Below are 24,172 nucleotides of genomic sequence, written 5' to 3' on the forward strand. Positions count from 1 at the left end.
CCTCTGGTGATCGCACAGCTCAGCTAGGATCATCAGAGGCTTTTCAAAGCATTTTTTTTCTACAACTTCTTGGCCGAAGAGGTGGTAAAAAAAATGCTTTGAAAAGTCTCTGGCAACTCCCAGCTGTGTTGCCTGATCGGCAGAGAAGTATTTTTTAAAATGCCTCTCTGACAATCCCAGCTGAGTTGCCTGATTGATAGAGGCTTTTCAAAGCATTAGAAAAAATGCTTTGAAAAGTTTAAAAAAAAAAAAAAAGTTGGCCACGCCCACCCAGTCACATTAACACCCCCCACCACCAAGCCACGCCCACAGAACCGGTAGTAACAAATTTTACATTTCACCCCTGCTTAAGAGGTTGTAGAAAAAATGAAGGGAAGCATATGGGAAACCCCAGGAACACTTCACTTCGGCAATCGCCTAGACGCTGCGGCGCCGACGAAGTTGCACACTCGGCGAAGTCAGGGAATGAGTCGCCGGAATAAGGCTGCAAGCGGCGAGGGCGGTAATTTGAAGCACGCCGCTGAGAGGTGCCTTCGGCGAGTGGAGATAAGCCTGACTCGCTGGAAAGGAGAGCAGCCTGTTGGAGCGAAACAGCCAGGTAGTTGAGGAGCCTGCAACTCACAAGAGGAGGCTCCTGCAGCGGGCTCGGACGTGAGCCCTTCACACTGCAGAGGGGAGAGGCTCAACTGAAGGGAGCCTCAATCCCGCTTGACCGCAAGTAGTCCCCAGCGGACTCGGACCGAAGCCCTTCTTACTGGTTGCACCTCAATCAATATCCTAATCAAAACGTTTAGTAAAGTCTCCAATTAGTTTTAAAATTTTGAATTTTGAATAATGTAATAAGTAGGCCAAATGGCAGAGAAGTGGCTGGGTGTGTCTGATCCAGAGCAGATCGAGTCAGAAAGCTGGGAGACAGCAACAGGAGGAGGAGCTTCTCAACTGTCTGACTCGATCCAGCAAGATCCAGCAACTGTCTGACTCGATCCAGCAAGATCCCTCTCATGACCACTGGCCCCTCGCTCCCTTAGAAAGGGCGTTGGCTTACCTGAACGCCCGTTCTGCGGGTCGAGGGGCCAGTGGTCAGCCATCTGATTTTGTAAATCTTTGAAAAGAAAAACTAAAACTTAGCTTTCAATATTAAAAATATATGAAATCTTGCCCTCAGAAAAACATTAGGTTTTTTTATTCCTCTTTCTTCAAGTTTACTGGTTAGATAACAGCTGTATAACATTCTACGTACATGAAGAATCTAGGCAACATTCTTATAAGGTAGATCATTGCAAACTTCATCTCCCTATTGCAGATGACGTCCCTGACTGAGCTACCTACTGAGTGTGTTGGAGCTGGTGTTGAACTCTAGTGTGGGTTTCCTACCTGGGCTGCGATTTGGATTAGATGACAAGCTGCTATTGGTTCCAACACTGTCACAGGAGTAGTTACCCTCCTCCAATGGACAAATGTCTAGTTTATTCCACTTCTTAAGAAGCTGCAGCCAAACTGCCCGCTCTTCCAGCTTACAATGTGGGCTCAGAACCACACATACCCACAATGCACCTAAAAAACAAAAAGGAAGGAATGTAAAAGGAGGCACAAAGTCAGATGCAGAGCGAAAGTTACAATCTGAAGTCTAATGAAATAACAGTGGTGTGAAACCTAAGCAGACCATTGACAGGCCAATTTCCAGAAGGGAGGAGAGCCCTTACAGGAGCTCCAGCATGGAAGAAAAGCATATATGCAAGAAGTAGCATACTATTTAGTAAGCAGGATTCAGAAGGCTGGTCATCAGAACAAAGATGCAAAAAGCTAACAAAAAAGAGAGAATAGTGTGGTATAATAGTTAAACTGTTGGATTAGGGCAGGCAAATCTGGTTCAAGTCCACTCTTGGATCTAATGGCTCAATGGATGGCTCCACCCACTCTCACTCAACCCAGCCTATCTTACAGAATTTTTAATGGGATAAACAGGAGGAGGGAAGATTATATATGCCACCCTTAATTCCTGGAGTAAAAGCAGATATAAATCTGTGTGTGTGTCACTCTCCCTCTTGTACACACACTTTCTTTCTCTAAGTAAAGACAAGTTAGAATTCAGCCTCTTGGACAGGGCAAAATGGTGGCTTAGATCTATGAAATGACATGCTTTTTCTTCTCCATCCCACATAATGATATAGAAAGATAGGCTTTGGATTTCATGGCGTAAGAACTACTGGAATACTATTTCGTATTTTTTTTAAAAATGGCTATAAAACTTGCATTTTTCTGTGGATTAGTTTTTAAGACTTGATAAAACAACCATTAATAATCATGTGATGAAAACCATTGCCCTCCTGTTACTGCTCCTGAAAGTTTATCCAATTTGACATTTGTCTCCAGTTTTCCTGCCTGGCAGGGCTATTTCTCAAGTCAAGAGTTCAAGCATCATTCAGTCACTCCCTGAAACTTTCCCACTAATCTAAAATTAAGAGGGGAAAGTATTTCCAGTAAGAGACTGAAGGAAGAAGCAGGATTTTTTTCAACTGGAAAGCTTAACTGGATTGGAGAATTAATCAGTAACGTTCTTAGAAAACAAGAAAAGAAAAACACATGGTATCAGGTGAATTAAACATCATCTATTTAGCAGCAAACAGCTTTTCTTGTCTTCAGGATCTGTATTTTCAAACTTCTCCTGCAAACTTGCATTTTAAAATAAGAATCTCAATTCTGCATCAGCTTACTGAATTCGTCTAATGTCATGAAAAGCCTTGGCCATCCACTCTTTCGGGCAAGCCCTTCACCTACCAAGCTCATCCCAGAGTTGCCGGCACTTGTCAGTCATGCCTGCTCCCTGCTGCCGCCAGAGTGCCAGACGTGGATCCTGCAGAAACTGCTCTGTCATCAGGATGAGCATCCGTGCCCCATTGGAATCTCGCATTCGTAGCATTTCCCGCACCTGGGGAAAGACAGAATTGACAATAGGAGAAGAGAGGGAGACCCCCACCTCCAAAAAAAACCCTAAACAAACTTTGTGGTCTATCAAAACAGCAAACCAACTTCCCCCAATTTGCTGCCTTCCAGATGTGAAGTTCCTAGCATCTCCAGAAAACACAATCATGCTGCCAAAGGTGACAGGAATTATAATCTGACAGATCTGTAGGAAGCACATTAAAAAAGGCCACCATAAAGTCATGATGAAACACTGTGGAAATCTCACCTTCCATCTACAAATGGAGCTTTGTCACTCTGAAAAAATGCTTAAGAAGAAATTACACGCTTTTTGTGTATATGTTGTATAAATGTTTGTTTTGTATATGTTACGTATGTCTTTTTTAATATTTATATTCAATAAAAACTACTTTAAAAAAAAATACAAATGGAGCTTGACTTCCCTTTTCCGGCTGCATGGTAAGATACTTTAGTATTTTAAAACCTTACATTTTAAACTACCTAATAATATGCATATGGACAATTTTCAGATCATTTCCTAATACAGGCTGCCTCTTCATTCCAAGTCTGCAAGCAACTTCAACCCAGCATCTACAGGCAGTCCAACCATAGTTCAAACTTGGGACGTCCCCATCACCCCTGAAGGATAAAGCCCCAATTTGCACAAATGCTCTTCTAGTGGAAATATCTTCCTGTTGACAGGGTGGTGTTATCTCCACAATGAGACACAAAGATCCTTGCTCCATGGTAGCAGAGAAGAACAGTGACATAGCTCTAATAATAGAAGAGTGATGGGCTGGGTAACAAATGAATGTCAGTTTTTACCTTATTGAACATTGACTGAAGCTGCTTGCTCGCTCCATAATAACCCCCATTGGACAGTAGCTGCTTCACTTGTTCTTGGATCTGCTCCTCATCCAAGTGCCAACAGTTTGCATCTTCAATGCCAGCACCAGCTGTGGGATCTGGAGCACCTGGGAGGAGATGGCCAAAGCATTAGATGCTACATATCACTAATCTTCTAATTTTGAGGGCATTGTACTTTTGTAGAAATTAACGAGGCCTAATTTCTGCTTAGATATTACACATAGCAAGTATTTTCAAAATGATTCCAAAGAAATGCTTCTGGCATGTTATTCATTAAGTGCATATTTTTCAGGCATCTGTGGGAAACTGACAAAAAGATGCTACTATTTCACAGAATCAATTTACTAAGATTAAGGCAGCAGCATGGGTTTTATACTTTAAGAATAGCCTGAAAAAGGTCAAGCTGTAACAAATGACAAAAAGATATTTTGTTCATGAGTTCTGATGAATGTATATTACTATCCCATAATAATAATGGATGATTATTATGCTTCCAGAGAAGGGGATGCATAGTAATCAACCTTTAAATTTTCATTATTAAGAGAAGGTATTTGCAATACCAGTACATGATTATCTCAAAGGACAGTTATATACATTTTAAGAAGTTTATTAAGGGTGAAATGGAATCAATCAAAGATACACAACCTATGCAGTTGAGTAAAATTTGTTTATCATAAAAAGTAGGAATTTGCAAACTTACAAAAGCTCCGAGACGGAATGATAAGAGCTAATGGAGTCAGTTTGGTTTAGTAGTTAAGGCACCAGCCTAGAAACCAGGAGACTCCTAGTCCCACCTTAGACATGAAAGCCAGCTGGGTGACTGGTTAGGCCAGTCACTCACTCTTAGCCTAATCCCCTCACGGGATTATTGTGGGAAAAATAGGAGGAAGGAATATCAGATACATTTGCTACCTTGAATTATCTGATTAATGACCTTATGGTACTAGAATGTGATGGCATGCTGATTTTGTATCCCACTATTCTACTAATGGCAATATGATATTGTTACATAATGAAAAATTAGTTTCTGTTTATAACTAAGACATTTTATTGCTTCTGCAACCTAATGCCCTCCCAGTATACTGAGATCTAGACACATTCTGGAATTTCCAGCTGGCTTTGACTAGGATTGATTGGAATTATGAATGAGACGTGGGGCTTTTTTCAGTTGTCAATTAGGAAGTCTTTTGAGTTCTTTCCTCCTGTTTTTTCATGCAGTCTTTCATGCTGGGTTGGGGACAAATAACCAAGACTGGCTGCTAGAGCCCCAACCTACAGCCATCCTCTGCCTCTCCCCAGGATCCAAGGCCAGCCCAACGTCATACCATGCACTCGGTTGATCTCAGAGCCCAGCAGCAGTATCTCATCAGCAAGCCTTTGAGCTGTCGGCAGCACTTCTGTGTGGTGGGCGCTGATCAGGTACTGCACAAACTTCTGTAGCTGATCCCGGTTCATTTGGGACAACGTCTCTGAGATAGGCAGGCGCAGCTCCACCTGGTGGGCATGCCGGATGCGATGCAGGGACAGAGCCACCACATGAGCACAATAGAAGATGTCCCGATTGTCACAGGCACAGCTAACCGATGTGATTTTGCAGCGGTCAAAACTGATGGAGACATGATAGCTGTGCTCTGGCTCACTGGGGCCGGGTGGTTCTGTCACAATACCACTCAGGTGGAAACCTGTGCATTCAGAAAGGAAGACAAACACCAGCAGTGAGTCTACAACTTGGAACAAAAGTCCAAACAAATCTAGAAGGCTGACATGGAAGAATAGCAGCATAATTACTTTTATTAGTAAAGTGGGCATGGACAGATTGGATTCTGAGGTGTAATTAGGATGTCAAATCTTAGGACTTTGAAGCAATATCACAAAAGCTGACCTACTGCCCATGCTGGGAGAGTCGTTCATAGAAGCATTAGCACCACCTCTGCAGTGAACAGAAACTGAAAGATTGACCAGGAATCTGACCCACAAGTGTTCTGTCCCCCTTCCTCACACAGGCAAACATAATACCAAGCATGCCTGCCAATATTTTATTAGATAAACAGATTAGAATTCTTGGCAGACCAAGGTTTTGGCAGCAAACTGCCGAATGCCTGCCAAGACCGTTTTCACTCCCATAAAGCAGAAGAGGACTTATCTTTAGTCCGTTCCAGGAGCAACAAATTATCCACGAGACAAGAGTTTAGTCAATGTTCAGTCCAAAACATATCCAAGCCGAATTTCAGAGATCACGATGTGACTTTTAGGGTTTAACTTTGTCCGTCACAAAGCCTGAAGAGCAATCCCACCCACTTTTATTCCTGGTGGGGCGTGGCTCCGTGACTCAGCTCAATCTCTGGCCCTCCCACACCTCTTCTGTTGCTGCGCACTCTTCTCCCTCCGACGCTGCCTGGGATCAAGCCAGGATTCATCACCCTCGCTCCCTATCAATTGGTGCTCCGATATGCCTTCCTCCTGGCACATCCCAGGCTGTTCCTCCTGGCCTTCGGATGGAACCTGAGGCATTGCCAGAAAGGAGGGTCCTGGAGAGGGAAGCCTTGTCAGTTCCTCCCCATCACCTTCTGAGTCCTCTTCCTCTGTTAGGACAGGCTCGGGAGTCGGGGTCACAACAACAAGGGACTCAGACTGCTTTGGAAATAGCTCAATCATAATACAAGTCTTTCTGAGACAGTATTGCCATTCCTATGGGTTATCTAGATGTGAGCTTTAGCATGAAGATGAAATCATACCCCTTCCAATTGGAAGCTTTTTCAGAGCTCCTCATCAATGTGTTTCCAACCTAGTACTTCTGGAAGGGGTATGGATAAGAGTCACAGACCGAAATAACAGGGGTGGAGGCAGAGGCTGCAGAATAGGGCCATAGGAGGGGCTGCTGGATTGCACTGACCAAGCAGATTAGTCATATGTGATGAAAGTGGGCACCCTCACCCAACCAGTTGGGCACAAAGCCACACCCCTCCCCCAACTCTGCTGTGTCATTTCAAAGAAAGGATCCTCTGCTAGTACTGCCAGCTTGATATGGGTGACTCACATTAACTACTTGATCTGGACCTACACCCAGGTAAGCCATGCCCGCACCTCTGGGGTAGGAGAATCACTGGCTATATGTGGAATAACTATAAATAGAGAAGGGATACATGTGAGGTAGTTAAGTGTAACCAACCGCCTCATGATGGACATGAAAAACAAAGTTTTCCAAATTACTTTCATCCCAGCACAGTCCAGGCACAATACATTATAATACATCACACTGGGAGGAAAAAACAAAATCTAGGTTGTACTTAAACATTCCAAGTAAATTGGGGCATACTGGCTCAATAGGATAGATCTGAAAATATCAGAGATCACATTTACTGTATTGGTAATTACAGACAAATTAGTAAATATTGGCTATTATAGACACAATGGCTAAAATAGCTTATGTTGTGCTAAAAATATGTAAAACTTTGGTGCGGTAACATGGGGATCTTTATGTAAATGATCTTTGGACATTTACTCCGGTTTTGAAAAACAAATAAAATAGCATATTCCTAAAAGATTCTTGCATTTATAACTGCAAAGTTATATGCTCTTACAATTTCTATTAACTTTATCTGAGTTTATAAAGGATTGAACCCTAACATGTTTTCTTCTCCTGAACAATACTTTTTCAAGATGGATATGTTCAGGAATAGACTCATTTACACCAATAAAATTTTTGTAGATTAGTTTATTCTCACAAATATATTTCCAGTTTGTTTCAGAATATGTCTTGAACTTCAACTTTCAACGTTCTCAACTACCTTACCTGTATGTGTTTTCTATCACATCAGAAAGAAATCAGATCAACATAAATAAGAAACAACTTAAAATAACAACAAAGGAGCTACATAGTACAGTATAAGAAAAGTCCAGCTGCAGATGTATGTCCCCAAAGGAGTTCCCAAAGAACTAGTCTTGGGACCTATTTGACTAATACTTTATTGATGAAATATAATGAAACCTGGAAGACAGGAAATTATAGGTTTTTCTTTCCCTCCGGATTTAGGATAAGGAAGGTGAGTGGATGATTTCATCAAGCAGAATGAAAGAAATGGGAAGAAAACCACATGTTCTGGAAATACCACATTTTAAATGATTAGCAAAGAACTGGTCATATGAAAATAATAAATGAAGAAAGAACTGAATTTTGCTCAGGCAAACAGTGACTATGAGTAAACAGCGTCATGTAGCTGCCAAGTATGGAGATGTCATTCTTGGTTACCTAAGTGGAGCAATTTATTTATTTATTTATTTATTTATTTATTTATTTATTTATTTATTTTTGATTGGTTCGATTTATATGCCGCCCTTCTCTGGAGATACAGGATGGCTTACAATGCATTAAGCAATAGTCTTCATACTTTTGTATATACCTGCTTAGTAGGGCTTTTGGCCCCTCCTAAGCAGTGTTCTTTTTTATACAAAGTCAGCTTATTGCCCCCACAAACTGGGTCCTCATTTTACCTACCTCGGAAGGATGGAAGGCTGAGTTAACCTTGAGCCTGGTGAGATTTGATAATTTCAGGAAGCTTTGGGAAGCATTCATATTTTTGTATAGGTTCTCACAAGAGCTCATCAGGAGTGCAGTTCTGGTCACCCATTTTCAAAGAAAAATAATTCCAACTGGAGCTGGTGCAAAAAGGAGCCAACTAGCATACTTAGACTACAGAACAATGATTCAAAGGAAGCTAAGATAATGATGATGCAAAAAGATAATGCAACAAGATAATGCAAAAACGAACAAACTAACTAACTAACTAAAATGCAATTAATAATTTTAGATCAGAAACTTGGGAGTTGTGAACATGAACAAAAGATAGAAATACTTATTTCATAAAATTTAATATCACATTTATAAAATATTCAATTTTATTAAAAGAATTATTTCAATCTTTTGGCCACCATTTTGTACCTGGCTTGATATCTTTAACTATCATTTTGTACTTCTCTGTTTGGGGGATACCAGATTATATAGTTAAAAACAACCAACAAACAACACTAGGACACAGAATTAGAAACAGGAAATAAAAATTTAAAATTAATGGAGAAACATAATGACTGTTCAATTGCTCATAAAATAGTGCAATATCTATAATGCAGTTCTTACTACTGTTTACTGAGCACATTACTAAAGGAAACAAGAATTTAAGATTCTGTAATATTAGGAATTTGCTCTGTTGGCAAACAAATAGGAGCCAAGCACTGCAGGTTCACTCTACTTAAGAGACTGATTATATTATTTGGTATGGGAGAAACATATTACTTTTTAAAGCTTGGTTTTTTTTTAAAAAAAGGAATTTAAATCTGCAAATTCAAATTCTTACAATTGTATCAATAACTACCAGTAAAAGTCCAAATAATGAGGGTTCCTTCTGCCTTAAAAATCACTGCCCCAAAGTTGCAGGGTTTTACTACTGCTTTTATAGACAGTGGAATGTTTAAGACAAAAGGGCACATCCCACTGGCAGTGGGGCCTTTAACAAGATTATCTCCAAGTATGAAAAACTGATGCAATAAGCTGTTACAAGAGGTTTATTATTTGGGATTATACCATAGCCACATTGGGGAGGGCAGCTATAAAGCCATGGACCTCTCTCTATATATTCTTACAGTTATTCTTTGGAGATGGGGAAGCTACAAAATAATCAAAATAATGGATCTAAACCCAGATTATGTAATTATGTAGTATAAGAGTCTGGGACTCTGTCATTTCAATTTTTGCATATTTATGTTCTAGGATTTCAGTTTAGAAAGAGATCCACTATATAGTATAATTTGAGGAAGCATTTTGTAAAATGGTCAAATGTAGAATGGACTGTGCAAGCTATTTATATTATAGATGAAATAAATCTAACTTTCTATAATTAAAGACTAAATATATAACTTTCCTGAAATCAAACCACCATTTTCAACTGCATATTAACAACCAGTATTTTCTCAACTGTACTCAACTGCTGTCAAGGTTGGTACTAGAGCAAAGCATTATTATCTTTCTTTCCTTTTCCCCTTTCAAGGAGCAACATTTACAGTATCATAATATGCTAGTGTAATTCATTTTTTTTCTGTCTCATTGGTGTATCAGTAACTATGTTTGGATGATACATTTCCAGTTTGTTTCAATGAACTGCATTAAGAATCCCCTGGGCATATTTGAAACTGACTATGCAAGTCCTGCTGTGCCAAAACAGGCCCAATGTTCTCGTAAACTCCTTACAATCACTGTAAAGTGGGCAGTATCAGCCTTTAATATTTTAACTTTATTTTAGGGTCCCCCCCCAAAAAAGAGTTTTTTTTATCTGTTTCAAACACATGGCATATTCAAAATATTCAATATGTAAACAGCCTTGCAAAACTAGCTTTTCCCTCATTTAGACTACTTGTATCATTAAGCTAAAGCTTGAATACTTTGAATGCATAATGCAAAAAGACTATAGAGTCCCTAAAGAAGGTCCAGAGGCTTGAGTTGGAGTGAGTGTGTGTGTTTGTTCCCAGTTTAGGCTTCAGAAAGTTCCGAATTTTAAGAGAAATGCAGTGTAGTAAATTATATGAAGAAACCATGATGGATCTGATGCAAAATATTTTAAATCTTATTTTTCCATTTTTACCTAAGAATAGCTTTTGCAGCTGACAAGAGCTTGTCTTTCATCAGACACTTTTCTCACCATACATCAGAATTTATAATGGGTAAAAGGATAACTGACAGGGCAAAAGTAATCAGTTCTTCTGTCACTCCTACTAGTGTCAAATTCATGGCAGCTTAGTTTGTTGAACATACTCCCATTTTTTTCATATTAAGTAGAATAAATTTCTTTTTAGAAAGTTTATTTTTGGCAATTGTAAAAAAGATTCCATTTGGAGTGCTAGCTTGGGTGATTTAGAATTCCAGATGCAAAATATTTTGTAAAATGCACCTGCTTTTAAATGGGATTGTGTGATGGCTCCAGCATGCCTTCCATTGAAAGCCAGTGAACGAGGGGGGCAAATTTTTAAGATAGATGGGATCAAACCAAAAGGCTCTTATGTCTCAGCCTTCCATCCTTCTGAGGTAGGTAAAATGAGGACCTGGATTGTGGGGGCAATAAGCTTTGTATAAAAAGAACACCGAAAGCCGAAAGCCCTACTAAACAGATATATACAAAAGTATGAAGGCTATTGCTTAACGCATTGTAAGCTGCCCTGAGTCTCCGGAGAAGGGCGGCATATTAATCTAACCAATAAATAAATCGAACCAACAAATGTCAAACCAAACTCAAAAGACAGCACATCAAATTTAGTAGGTACCTAGAATGATACTGCATTGCCAATCATTGCTCTAAACTAAAACATTCAGGTCAGGAAAGAAAAACCATCTGCTAAGGTTCTGTTAACTCAGGGGTATCCAACCTTGGTTAACTTTAAAGACTTGTGGACTTCAACTCCCAGAATTCCTGACCCAATGTGGGGAATTAACTGTGTCCACTTAAAAGGATTCTTTTGAGCCACTACAACAGCTTTGCAGAGTTTGAGTGGATAGAACGTATAATTAAACTAAACAGGCATGGAAGAGGATTTGCCATCTGTGAGCAGTTGCAGTTGAGCTGTCACTTAACGGGAAGCTGACTTTAAATGGATAGCCAGACACAGAGAACATCCCAAAGCGGTGTCAATTGCAGAATCAGGCAGTCCTCAATGTTGAGTGACATAACGATTTCATGCAGGAAGAAAAACTAACACATAATTCTACCCTGGGCTTTGATGAAATCTGAAAGCAGATGATCACTATTGGCAAATCCTATCATCTCACTGAAGTTCTGTTACATGTTTCCTTTTGCCGGTCTTGATATTATTTTGAGCCAATTTCACTGGAGAACTGGAAATCTGTCTCACCTAAAGTAAAAAATTCCAAACTCTACTTGAAAGATACACCAAAGACTTTTCCAAGTACCACAATCTTATGGTCTCCAGGTTGGTTGTCAACTTCTCTCATTACTAGTCAGCATGTTCATAGTTTTAAATACTGAATTTTCTCTCCCCCACCTCCCTACTTAGACAAGGTAGATATTTGTTAATGTTCCATATTTACATCTAGCTTGAGAATTTAGCAATTTATTTTTAATTGGATCTTGTGGTAATGGATAAACTCTTTGCATAACTAGTTATTTTAATTTACCAAATCCTTCAGTTCATGGCCTGGCTATAATCAGCACTAAGTAGGAGAGAAGGTCAAATATGTTTTAGACAAGTCTTACATAATCCTGTAAACTTCAAATATGTTGAGTCTCCCATTCTCATAATTCCTAAATTGTGTTGGCCATCATATGGTCTCAAGATAGAACTAGACAAATGGATGGAGGCTAGATGCTATCAAGAGAAACTAGTCTTGAATCAAATGGTAGACTGTATAAGTCACTATTCTTTTTCTTCTGATTAACTATGATGTATAGAAAACGGAAAGTGCCCTGCTGTGGAAAAACTCCTTAGCCTTTACAGAGTCATAGTTACCTAGTGAACCTCCTAGCTAGCTGAACTATCTAAATTAATACTAACATAGTTATCTCGAAACACCAAATCGCCAAAGTTTCCCATGAGGCATATGGAGCTAACTTCTGAGTAAACTCATTCAGACTGCACCATAGAAAGAACACCAAGATCACAGGGCATAGGATGAGTCTTTAAACAATCTACCTGCTAATTTCTACATAATATATCTTATTTATCAAGCACATTTCAAGTATTCAATATGCTGGACACATTAATTCTTACAGTCACTCTAAAGTAGGCAGTAGCAGCCTCATGTTATAGGAGGGTGGGTGAGTACAAGAGAAAAATGGATTGCTTAAAGCCACTAAACAAGTTTATGGCTGCAATGCAAGAGGAACTGGGGATTTCCTGCTATGCTGTAAGGCTCCCACTCTAAGCCACTTCATCAGCTTTTCACAAAATACTCTTTGTTAAACAAGTTTTGAACATTTATAACCGTACTAAAATATGACCTTGGATTTCAGGATACAATGCTATCTGTTAGGCCCTAGGAGTTTCCCAGAGCTCTGAATAATTTATGGAGTGTTGCAGTGAAGATGACAGTGTTGGCCTTTCTTATTACTAGTGGAAAAAGACTTGGTGTCAGCTTCAAAGTAAGGAGGGGACAAGAAAGAAAGAGGAATGTGGCTCTATAATCGTATGCCAGTCATCCAGGACTAGAAACCTGTGCCCTTACCCCACAGAGCAATTGTTGGTTGCAGCTGGTTCTGCATCTCATAGATAGGTGGATGGCTAGAATTTGGGACGCTAATTCTCCATAGGATGCTTAAAAATCTGCTTGCCTGTTTATGTAGGAAGTAAAGGTAAGTGCTGTAACTTAAGCAGCACTTACGTTGAACTCATTAAGACTATAATGAGTTCAAACTGAAGCAAAAAGAAAAAATCAAGCTAAAAATCCACTGAGAGCATGTTTGCTGTTAACATGTTTTATGGGAAAAACTGAGCCAATCCTAATGTAATATTAACTATAGGATTATCCTTGCCCATTTTGTTAAAGAGTATCACAACATTTATCTATAAAAGTACATGAAATTTTAATAGTTATTAAATGTAAACAAAGAGACCCAGTTTGGTATAGTGGTTAAGACACCTAGCTATAAACCAGAAGACCATGAGTTCTAACTCTGAATTAGATACAAAGCCAACGGCTTGATCTTGGGCCAGCCACTTTCTCTTAGTCCTAGAAAGCAAGGGCAAACCACTTCTGAAATCTTGCCAAGAAAACTGCAGGGACTTGTCCAGTCCAGGAGTAAAATCTGAGTCAAAAGGTACCAAAAAACAATGACGATGAAATAAACAAAAGAGTGCAAGTTTTGAAGTATTTGCTAGCACTTCGCCCACCATATAAAGCATCTTCATAGAAGGCATCTCTCAGTAAAATATTTATGGCACTTCCAAGCACTTCTGGAAATGTAAGTACTTAAGAAGACAGAGGCTTTTATACTCTCGGAGCAAGATATATAGAATAAGTCTAATCTCCAAAGAAGTATTTCAGAGACTAGTTCATACACTATCTGGGAATTCCAGGGAATAGTTGAAGCATGTAATCGAGGATAAGAAATTATAGGACAATAAAAGTCCAAGCTGACACAAGAGGAACAGAAATCAATGTAAATATTTATATTAATTTCACCTCTGTGTGGCCTAGAGCTATTAGACAACCTGTGATAATCAGCTGAGAAGGGCTACTTCCATATTTCTTCCTATATTCATGCAATGAACATACAGACAAAAACTAGCAGCTGCTTTGCAGCACTTCGCAATGGAAAGACAACTCATGACCCACAGATTCTACCTCCGTCAGCATTTAGATGGGCCACAGAAAAGCAGCTGAATAACATGTTCTCAAGAAATGTATGTGGGCTGGAGGGGATACCAGATACCACATACCAGAACCACTACCTTACTGTAAAAGGAAAACACTCATTAAGTACACCAAGCCTGATTTACTTACTATATGCTTCTCAAAGAAATTTCTTTTAAAAATCAGATTGCATTTTTAGAACTGTTTTCTTGGGAGCAAACTCTTTTGAACTCAGTGGGAGTTTAGAATAGGCATTCAAAGAAGTAAATTACAACCCATTTTAAGATCAACTGTGATATTTGAAACAACAAATAAATGTCCAGTGAGCTATTTTTTAGAGAGGGACATTACATCTCTGGGCTAAAATGTGTAACTTTCTGGATGAAGACTACATTTGGTTTTTGAGTGACATAGCAGGACCTGCACTCTAAAAGGTAATGAAAAGGGCCACAGCAAACACTAGATTTGATTTGATTTCATTAACATGTAATTAAAGTTGTAGTTAATTTAAGTACTCTCCAATGAGTACGGTATTTCATCATGTCCCTTCACATTCAAATTATAATTTAATAACTACTTTAGGGAACCTTGAGCAGCTTTGCCTAAAGCTTTCAGGGCAGACATGTGGCTCTGCATCCTCAGGTTGTATATTTCTGCTTTAGATTCTTGATTCCAAAATCAGAGGTCAGCTGAGGGAGGTGTAAGAAATTCCCAAATGAACTCCCATCATTATGGCAGTAGGCAAACTCAGCAACATTTGTGCTCCAACTTGCTTTAATATATAGAAAACTATGGAGGAGAGAAAAGACTCTTTGTTCTACAGTGTAGGTGGATATTTTGGCCATTTATAGGAGCCCATCCCACAGAGCTCACTTACAGAAGTTCATAAACAGGAGGGTAGCTGAGATGCAGAAACTCTATTTAACAATAAACTCTATTTATTGTTAATACCAATGGAGCTATAGCCGTCTGCAGTTAAAACACTAGAAATTGCTTAACAGAAACCTTTGTTAAATGAGAGAAAATGAAAACCATTTTCACAATGGACAGAGATCTCTTACTCTCCCTTCAGCAGAAGACCAATTAACTGAGTCAAATAATCATTCGCCCTGTAACCTCTTTCATAATGGGTTCAATAAACAGCAATTATACATATTAACTGTACAAGGATAAAATCTGGAATCTGGAATATAAGGACTTTTGTTCTTATTCAAAGAAGACAAACTAAAATGGTTCCTAAGAATGGGGTGGGGGTGGAGGTGGGGGTAGGTAAACTTCCATGTTTAGATTTCCAAGTTTAGGAGCAAGAATTGGCTCCGTCTATTATGCATATTAACTGGGGCACAAGTGAGACTTATTACCTCTTCAGTGTTTCATCATAATTTTCCAGAACAATTATTCATTGTACACGGTTATATGGAGAAATTGCACACAGCTCTCCATGTCTGAAAACTCAAATACTACATTCACACATAGCATTAAGCCATGATTTGCTTAATCTGAATTTGTTGAATAAGCAACAACTGGCTGCTTGTAATTTAATTAATGTCTCTCAAATTCAAATTTAACACACACAACCAGGTTGATTATTTGGTAACAGAATGAAAAGTGGTTTGCCACTGTGTTCTTCCAGAATACTTTGTGGCTTCCCAGGATTGCCTACTGCTATCAGATTTCCTAGTGGTCTCCCATCCAACTCTGCTTAGCTTTTTTTAAGGTCAACCAAAATTGGTCAAGAACCCCTAGCATGCATAATAATTCAGCATTTACATAGGCTCTACTGCCTATGTATGGATATTCTTTTTTTTTTTTAGCTGAGGTCAAAGAGTTCTGATATAGGGGAATAAATAGCTTCCAAGGCACATGCATTACAAGGGGCAGCCCTTGCACAACTAGTGCAAAAAGCAGAAGCTAAACCATCATCTTGTAGTTACTAGAAATGTAGCAGGAGCCAGGCTGAATGATTCCTTCCATGGAAAATAACATTAACTTTCCAATTTTCAGCCTTTAAAAGTTGGTTTGTTCTTCTAAACGTTCAGTGATGTTTTCTGATTGCTTTTTTAAAATTATTATTGAGGCTTTTCTGTCTGATTGCCAAGAAAGATACAAGTTGTAGAGGATTTTTTAAAATTGCATGGCTTTATTATAAAACACTTTGACCACTCAGTGAATTAAGGAAAAGTCAAAAGAACAGTCAATAAAGTAAAGATTATTTTCAGCACTGCAGTCAAGGGTTTGCAATTTACAATCTCTATAGCCTTTGTCATTATTGCTATATATAATACTTCAAGAACCATAGTATGACTGGAATACAGCAAACTGCTGATCTCACAAAAGCAAATACGGTGTTTGGCTGTCCTGTTGTTTTGGATACATCATCTATGATGATGGACTTCCATCTTGGGTTATAAAAAAAACCCTCACAATTTTATACATAACTACATGCAATTAAAAATCTAAGTAAGTTCATTTCGGTATGAATGTAAGCTGGAACTACAAAATCCTTTCATTTATTTTTATTTCTTTATTCCAATTACATAGCAAAGAAAAAATTCAGATGCATAATTAATGGTTTACAAAACAATCAATAAAAACATGGATATCCTTTAAAAAATCATTGCGGATTAGCACAGCCACGTTCCATCGTGTAAATACAATTTTCTTTTTGAAAAACTAAGTTACTTACCTACTTGGAGGACACGGTCAACAGCACCTGACTGTAGCAAATTCAAGCCACGGTTAAAGGGTACACGAGAGTCTCGCTCACCCTCTGGGGGATGATAGCCAAGGGAAGAGTACATGCATATTTCCCGTTCACTCCGTGGGAAGGACCAGAACACTATGCGCTTCTGAACAGGTTCTGGGACACGGGAAAAACGTTCTTCAACCTGTACAAGAGGGCGAAGAAGGAAGAGAGACCATTAGACGTTCTAAGCTACTTTGAGCAGGGATCTGAGGTTCAGTCTTATGCTGAATCCAAGGTAAACAACCTTTGAGCCATATACAATTCCTCAAACCCGATATTAAGTAGCAACAGAGCACTCCCAGACACCCTCACCAAAATTTGCAACAAAACCACTACTTCAATTTATAGAATTCAGGGGAAAAACAAATCCCCCAAACTCATAAAACAATTGAAAAACAGGCTTAAATATTTTCTCTGGTCAACTCTGATTCTATCTACATTATGCCTTTAGAGAGTTAAAAAAGTGCACTGGTAGACAGGTTGTCATCCCCTCTCCTACATGATGAACCTGTCAGCTGTTCACAGCACACACCAGATGCATCAACTGGGATACAACCTTTTCTTTTTAAGATTACTCGAATTATGGTATTTCCTTCAACAGATCGTCAGAAGAAGTGCCAAGTTATAGCACTGCTTCCCCATCCCAAAGCTTTTTATGATGGATTTCTTTGCTGTAATAACTTTGATTTCCCCGCCCCCCCACTTTACTTTGATTAGTCCTGCTGTGACTGTCATAATGATCAAGAATACTTTGGAGAAAACATACAAGCATGAGATAGAAGAACAAAGAGCAGCATTTCCTGGGTGTCTCCTTATGGGGATAGGCCAACCAAGTGTTCTTTTAAGGCATCTTAGGACTGGAGATAAATACTTCAGTTCCAAGATAAACTTGCACTCCCTTTCCACAGAAGCCTCCAAAATGGCTAAAAGATCAGATTTCTATAAGATAAGGCCAAAACCGGCTTCCCTCTATGCATTATGCCATATTTTGCCACTCTGGCATATGATTAACAAACCACACTGAATTGCTAGATTTAGCATCCAATCAAGCATGCAGCCAAGCAGGGATCTGCAATTCAACCCTTCCTTCTCTTCCGCTCTTCTGAGAAGAAGGGCCAAATATTGAACTACATTTACTTCAGGTTGCGTGGGAAGAAAGATTGAATATGACGGGAAATGAGGAGGGATACTGAAAACCACAGGCCTGTCGCAGGGCTGAAAGAGGAATGCAAACAGCCAAGTGTCCTTCACTATAGGCAAGAAACATAAAACCCACACAGTGGCTGGAGAACAGCTGGTTGCTCAGGAGGTAAAAAAGGAGCCATGCTGAGGTCTGGACTAAGCCTGTCTCCTTTAGCAGCAGTAGCACTCCTGCCTCTCCAAAGCATTGTGGCTGCAGGGACAGAGAAGGGAGAGGACTGAAGAATTAAGCCTGGGAATTTCCCTGTCCATGCTAGTCAAGCCCCCTGTTAGGTTCAGCTTCTCCTTGTGGTGATAGCTCTGGTTGGTTTAGACATTTTGATTTTAAAGTAGCTTAAATATTATAGGAAATTGATCTCCCACTCCTTGGCCCTTGAACTGTTTCCTGCATTAGGTGCAGCCACCACTCTTTGGAAAGTGATACCATCCTGGGGGTAGAAGAATGCCCACATGGTTCCTATACTGCTCTTCCATTTCCCCAATTTACAATTTGAGGTAGATTTGACATCTTTTATGCAGCAAGGATGCTACATAACCTAACCAGGATATCAATTGCTGGAGGAATGCAATCCTTAAATTTAACAGGGGTTATTGGTGTTGCAAGGATATTTACAAAAAGGGCAAAAAAGGGGGGGGGGGCAGAGGGAGAAACAGCATACACTGAGAAAAGTGCAAAGGATTAAGAAGCCAAGGATAGGGAAAAGGTATTTTATTTGAAGGCAGATCCAGAACATTTGAATATTTACTCAGCTTTATCCCATTTTCCATTATTCCCTACAACTTCCTTCTACATATAATTTCATTCTGCCATGTTGGTTTCAAGTTACTACATTATTATATATCACTCCTTGTTGCACTTTGGGCCTGTGAGAGTCTTTAGCCATTGTCTCTCCAGCACACTTTTCTCAATTCTCGTCTCATTTCTTCAGGCTTTCATTTCTCATTCAGCCTCATTCATATCCAACAAGCTCATATCTGAAAGGCTCATATCCAACAGATAACCATCAGATTCTGGAGGCTTTTGGCATTGCTTCTTATAAGAATCTGAAGCAAGTTGGAAAACAAAAGAATTTGCAGCTTTTATTTGCTTTGTTTCAAGGACAGCCATGCACACAGGACTACAAGGGGGTGATAGCAACAAGGAGAGACACTTACCCAGGACATCTTAGTTCCTATATAGTGTGCTGGCTGGAAGATATTATGTGAGTTGCAGACCAGGCTGGAGAAGGATGATTTGAATAATCACAGACTTATTCAGTCCATAAGTTCTGCTAAATCATGAATTGGTTAAGCACTGTTTGCTGAATAAACCAAATTGGCTAGATTCACTCGCATAGCAATAGGCCATAGCTCCCAGTTTACAAACTGCAATGGCGGGATTTATACAACACAAACACCAAAACAATGAAGAGGTGAAGGAAATGGCCTTGAAGCAAGCAGGAAGAATTGCTACTAAGGCAATGATCAGATAAGTGGATTTGAGTCCATTCCAATACTTATTTGAGAAAATGTCTTGGTCTGGCATACCTAACGATATAGGGCTCAAACCCACATTAATGCTTATAACGTTGAAAAAGCACATTCTGTATGCAAAGATGCTAGTTTGGTTGCTTATTTTATCACTCAATCCAATTCAGGGGTTTGATAGCTCTGACAGGCTTGCAGTTTCAACACAAGAGGAAGGGGATTATGGATGAGTGTCACTGTTCTTGTCACCCTTAACAGAGGAAAAGTGGGCATATGTCTACCAGCAAAAAAAATATCTCCAACTAATTTCAAAACAGAGTTTTCTACAGGTTTCTGTCACATTCCTATAAACTGAATCTTTGATACAGAGAAATGCCCCTAGAAGCCAAAACTTTGTCAAGCCTCTTAGGCTGTACTTGACAAATTCAATCTGTGTAAAACTGGATTCTCTGGAATATCGCGTCACCAATAAGGCACACATCCAGCCTCAATATGACACTGCCTTTCAGCAATCTTCTCCATGCAATCACCTTGACTTGGTGAAGTTCCTTCCTCTTCAATCAGCTCAGATATCTTAACTGAACTCTCACATCTTATCCCTGTGCTGAAATATTCTGCTATGACTGTCCTTCTAAAATCAGGCTTTGCCAGCAGCCTTCTTTCATTCTTCTACATGCAACTTCCTCTATTCTCCCGGTGCTATCCTCATCATCTGTGCTAATACCAGAAACAACCTGCCCACTAGAGTTAAGAAAAAATCATTTTCTTCCATGCTTCTGCAGAATTATATTTTACATATTTCTCTAAAAATAATGTACAAGTTAAACTAGCTTTAGATTTCCCAATATTTGATCAATACTATCATCCTTTAATTACATTCTGCTCTTATACAAGGCCCAGGTTCTGTGTTTTCTAAGAAGAAAAGGGAGCAGATTCTTTCTACGAAGAACACTGCCAGATTGAACTAATAGTGTCACATATTTAATAATAATGGCAAGAAGGACACAGAGTAGGAAATCTAAATTTTTACTATTCTCCCATTTGGAAAAGGAACATGGAATCAAATCTGACTAATCTGAAGGTACAATCATTACTACCAAATTACGAGACCTTCTGCACAAACCTCAATGAAATAAACATGTCATGAAAGCTGCAGCCATATCTTTCATTGGGTCCGAACAAGAGAACATCCCCATTGATTTCAACTCATGATTTATCAAGGGCACAATCTGTATTCTAAACTGCATCTCAGCCAATATCACTTCACCCTTTATTACAGTCAGATTACTTCCCTTTTGCTAGCACAGGAATAGGTTCAAAGAAAGAATATAATAAAAGAAACATTGCAGAGATTTTGTGGTTTCATAGAGATGGACGCAAATAAGCATATACCAAGGCTGACTCCTCACTGAACCAGAGTGCAAATGAGTTCACCTAGCTCTTTAGATGGCAAGTAGGTCCTCTTAGGACAAAAACATCACTTCATTATACATACATACATACATATATTGCTAGAAATGTCAGGAGAGGGTATTTACAAGAAGCTTGCTTCTAAAATGTATAATGCTCTTTAAATGAGGAATGCTCTTCAATTGAAGAGCCTTCCATCATATAAGCTGCATATCTGCAGCAGAAAAAGCCAGACACAGGCATACCACTTGAATGAGAATCCAGAAAAAAGTAATGGCTATTACTTTGCTAAATTCAAGTCAAAGTTGTTGCAATTATAATGACAATTCTCCTAACTTAGGATGAAGCCTCAGGTTAAAAAGGTGATTTCTTCTTGAAAGAGCTTCTGATTCAATAATATATTCAACCACTCCTCTCAAAATAAAAATTGCATTTCCAAATTGAAAAAATTATACAGCAGTCATGGATTTCATCATCTTCCTAATTCTCTTCCCCAACCCAATTTATTCTGTGTCATAAAGTTGTTTTGTCTGGTGGAAAAACCGAGGGTGCAATGTGGGGCAAAAAGAAAAGCAGTCATGTTTCTATTCTTATATAAACGCACACACTGCTGGAGATGTAAAGTTATGCCAACCCGCTTAAAAACCATCATGCAATTTGGATCCCTTGGAACTCTCTACCTTGCTCTATCAGAAGTATCAAGGGCCTTTTAAAACGAAGTGTGAAACTTTGCCCCGGTGAAACTTTTTTTTTAAATTGCTGTGATGGAATCTTTCCCAGGCTAAATAATAGTAACAACAACACTTTCCAAACCAGATATCATCTGCATTCTCTCCCATTTCAGGTGTGCACATGCTTTGACTTGGGAAGTTTCACCTGCTGATGTCAGTGACAAGCGACTCTTGTTGGACTAGTTTCTCAGCCCAACACGGAAATTATGTTCTGGTGTCTCCTTGTATGAACTGTAGCTGCTTACAAGGAATGTTCTGCTTGATGGAAAGAAATAACTAAATTCTGATGTCCAAGAATAATGGGTAAGCACGATTCTATTCAATTTCAAGAAGGGGGCAGAGACGGATGAAGAGACAAATGCCCACAGAGCAAGCCAAGCCTCTCCCCACCCACCTGTAAGAGTATCGAGATTTTACTTTCACTTGGGTTTTGCCCAGACTAGCCCCAGATCTCCCAGCTACATCATGTCTGCTTAGTTTCAGCTATCTCCTATTTCTCATGCTTTGTTCCAGAAAAGGCCTTGGGAAAAAAAAACTAGTTACCATAACCACTTCCTACAGACTGAACAGCATAAGGGCATCAGCTTGTGAAGAGAAAGCCTGGTACAGGAATAGAAAAAATAAGAAAACTCGTGGAAGAGCACAGAGGGAAAAACCACAAATAAAAGTTGAACTGAACACATAGGCAAGTTACCAAAACCAAAAGATATTCATTTAAAGCATTTTCTCCTACTGTAGTCCAGTCCATCAAGAGATTGTCAGAACTCACATTTAGTAAGAATCAGACCAAAAATTGTGGCAGAACAGGAGTGGCTCTTCATGTCGTCAAACAGCAAGCAAACTAATAAAGAGGGGTTCCAATGAAAAAGTTATGGAGAAGTCAAGCATTTGTCATCTGACAAATACAAGACCCACCATAGTCTGGATAAACCACCTGCTCTCTTCCCTTCCCTTGCAAAAGCTGTTTTATATGGAAGTCTCCACACACACACACACAATGATCCCAAACACAATTAAAACTTGACCCCAAGGAGAGGATGCTACAAGGTTACAGAGAATGTAAAATGAACTATGAACAGCCAGCCGATAGATTCCAGCAACAGGAAAGAAAAGGGGCAAGAGGAAGGACAAAAAGGAGAGAATGTGGTTTTGCCTTGCAGCTAAAGAAGAAAAAGGACAGTCCCTGAAGGAAATTTTGGGTGGGGGGGGGAGGACAAATGGAAGGAAAACTAGTGAAAAAGTGGCAGGTTCAGCTAGGCTTTGTTCCAGGGAAAGAAAGAAAGAAAGCGGGCTTTTCCTGCTCCTGTGCTGCTAACAGCATCTTAAAGGTGCCCAAGTCAGCAGGTGAAGCGCTTTTTCCACATTGTGCGCGACCACTCTCGCCACCTATTAACGTTTTGCACGTCGCCCTATTGTCAGAGGGGCTGCCCCGACAGAGATTTTGGAAGCTGGCATTTCTGGCTTAAGCCCTGAAGGAAGCCATCTCCCAACCCCTCCTCCCCACCGGCGGGTGGGGTGAGGGGGTGGGGGGGGGAAAGAAGAAGAAGAAGAGAGAAGCCTTTCGAAAGGAGCTCAAACGCGGGTCGAGAACCCTCTCCTGCGCCGAGTGGCCCCTCTGCCTCCCGCAGCCCCCTTTGCACTTCGGGGGTGGGAGGCTGCGGGGGAGACTTGCAGGCAGCTTTGCGCCCCAGCGGCTCCCTCCGAAGGAGGAGGAGGAGGAGGAGGAGGAGGCGGCGGCGCAGGCGGTTTAAAGAGACCCTCCGGGGCTGCGGCTCCTTCGCGAGGTCCAGCCGGCATCCCAGCCGCGGAACGTCAGAGGCGGCCGGGAGGGGAAGCCAAGAGCGTGGCGCTGCCCCGTGGGGGGGATCTGTCCTTCCTCTCACCTGCTCGAAGGCCCAAGTTTCGGCCACCCGCCGGGCGCTCAGGTCCAGAAGCGTCTCGACGGCAGAAGAGGTGGAAGCGGAAGGGGGGGAGGAGGAGGAGGTGGCGGCGCCTGGTCCCGGTCCCGGGTCGGGCTGCTCCCCAGGGGCGCCGCACCTGCGCTTAGCGGGCGGAAGCTCCATAGGCCCGGCCGATCCCCGGCCTCTCCTGAGCACCTTCCCGAAAACCCACCAGTGGCGGCCCGGGCCCAGCCCGGTCAGTTGGTCGTTTCTCTTTCTGTGGGCGGCGGATACGGCCCCTTTAAGGAGCTCCCACAACAATGAGCTCGACGGCTGCTGGTTCCCTGGACCTCCCTTTTCTCTTCACCCGCTTTCTATTGGGCAGTGTGCGAGAGAGAGGCTTGTACAGATTGGCCGAGCTCGGTTGCCAATCAAGGAGGAACAATGCACGCCCCCATGTTGTGGGGCTTTAAAAAAAGAGAGAATAGGAGCTGTCTGGAAAAAAGGATGTCAATCAAAGGTCGGGAAGCCCCCCAGCCAATCAGGCAAGACAGGAGACCAAGGCCCTTAAGATAGGGTTCTATGTGGGCGTGGCCTA

At 40.5% G+C, this 24,172-nt stretch overlaps 1 protein-coding gene across 1 annotated transcript in view; it reads right to left on the bottom strand.

Moving 5' to 3' along the window:
- The window catches only part of ZSWIM4 (zinc finger SWIM-type containing 4), a 30,335-nt gene extending 6,378 nt beyond the window's left edge, over positions 1-23,957 (bottom strand). The window contains exons 1-6 of the mRNA XM_034434391.3: positions 23,578-23,957; positions 16,827-17,028; positions 5,115-5,471; positions 3,748-3,896; positions 2,779-2,929; positions 1,375-1,554 (exon numbers count right to left, since the gene is read on the bottom strand). Of these exons, the coding sequence (XP_034290282.1) occupies positions 1,375-1,554; positions 2,779-2,929; positions 3,748-3,896; positions 5,115-5,471; positions 16,827-17,028; positions 23,578-23,757 (1,219 nt within the window). The 5' untranslated portion in view covers positions 23,758-23,957. The remainder of the gene's footprint in view (positions 1-1,374; positions 1,555-2,778; positions 2,930-3,747; positions 3,897-5,114; positions 5,472-16,826; positions 17,029-23,577) is intronic.
- Between the last annotated feature and the right edge of the window lie 215 nt (positions 23,958-24,172).

The sequence above is a fragment of the Pantherophis guttatus genome, chromosome 2 (genome assembly GCF_059756535.1).
Source record: "Pantherophis guttatus breed Tessera chromosome 2, ASM5975653v1, whole genome shotgun sequence".
Classification (NCBI taxonomy): Eukaryota; Metazoa; Chordata; class Lepidosauria; order Squamata; family Colubridae; genus Pantherophis; species Pantherophis guttatus.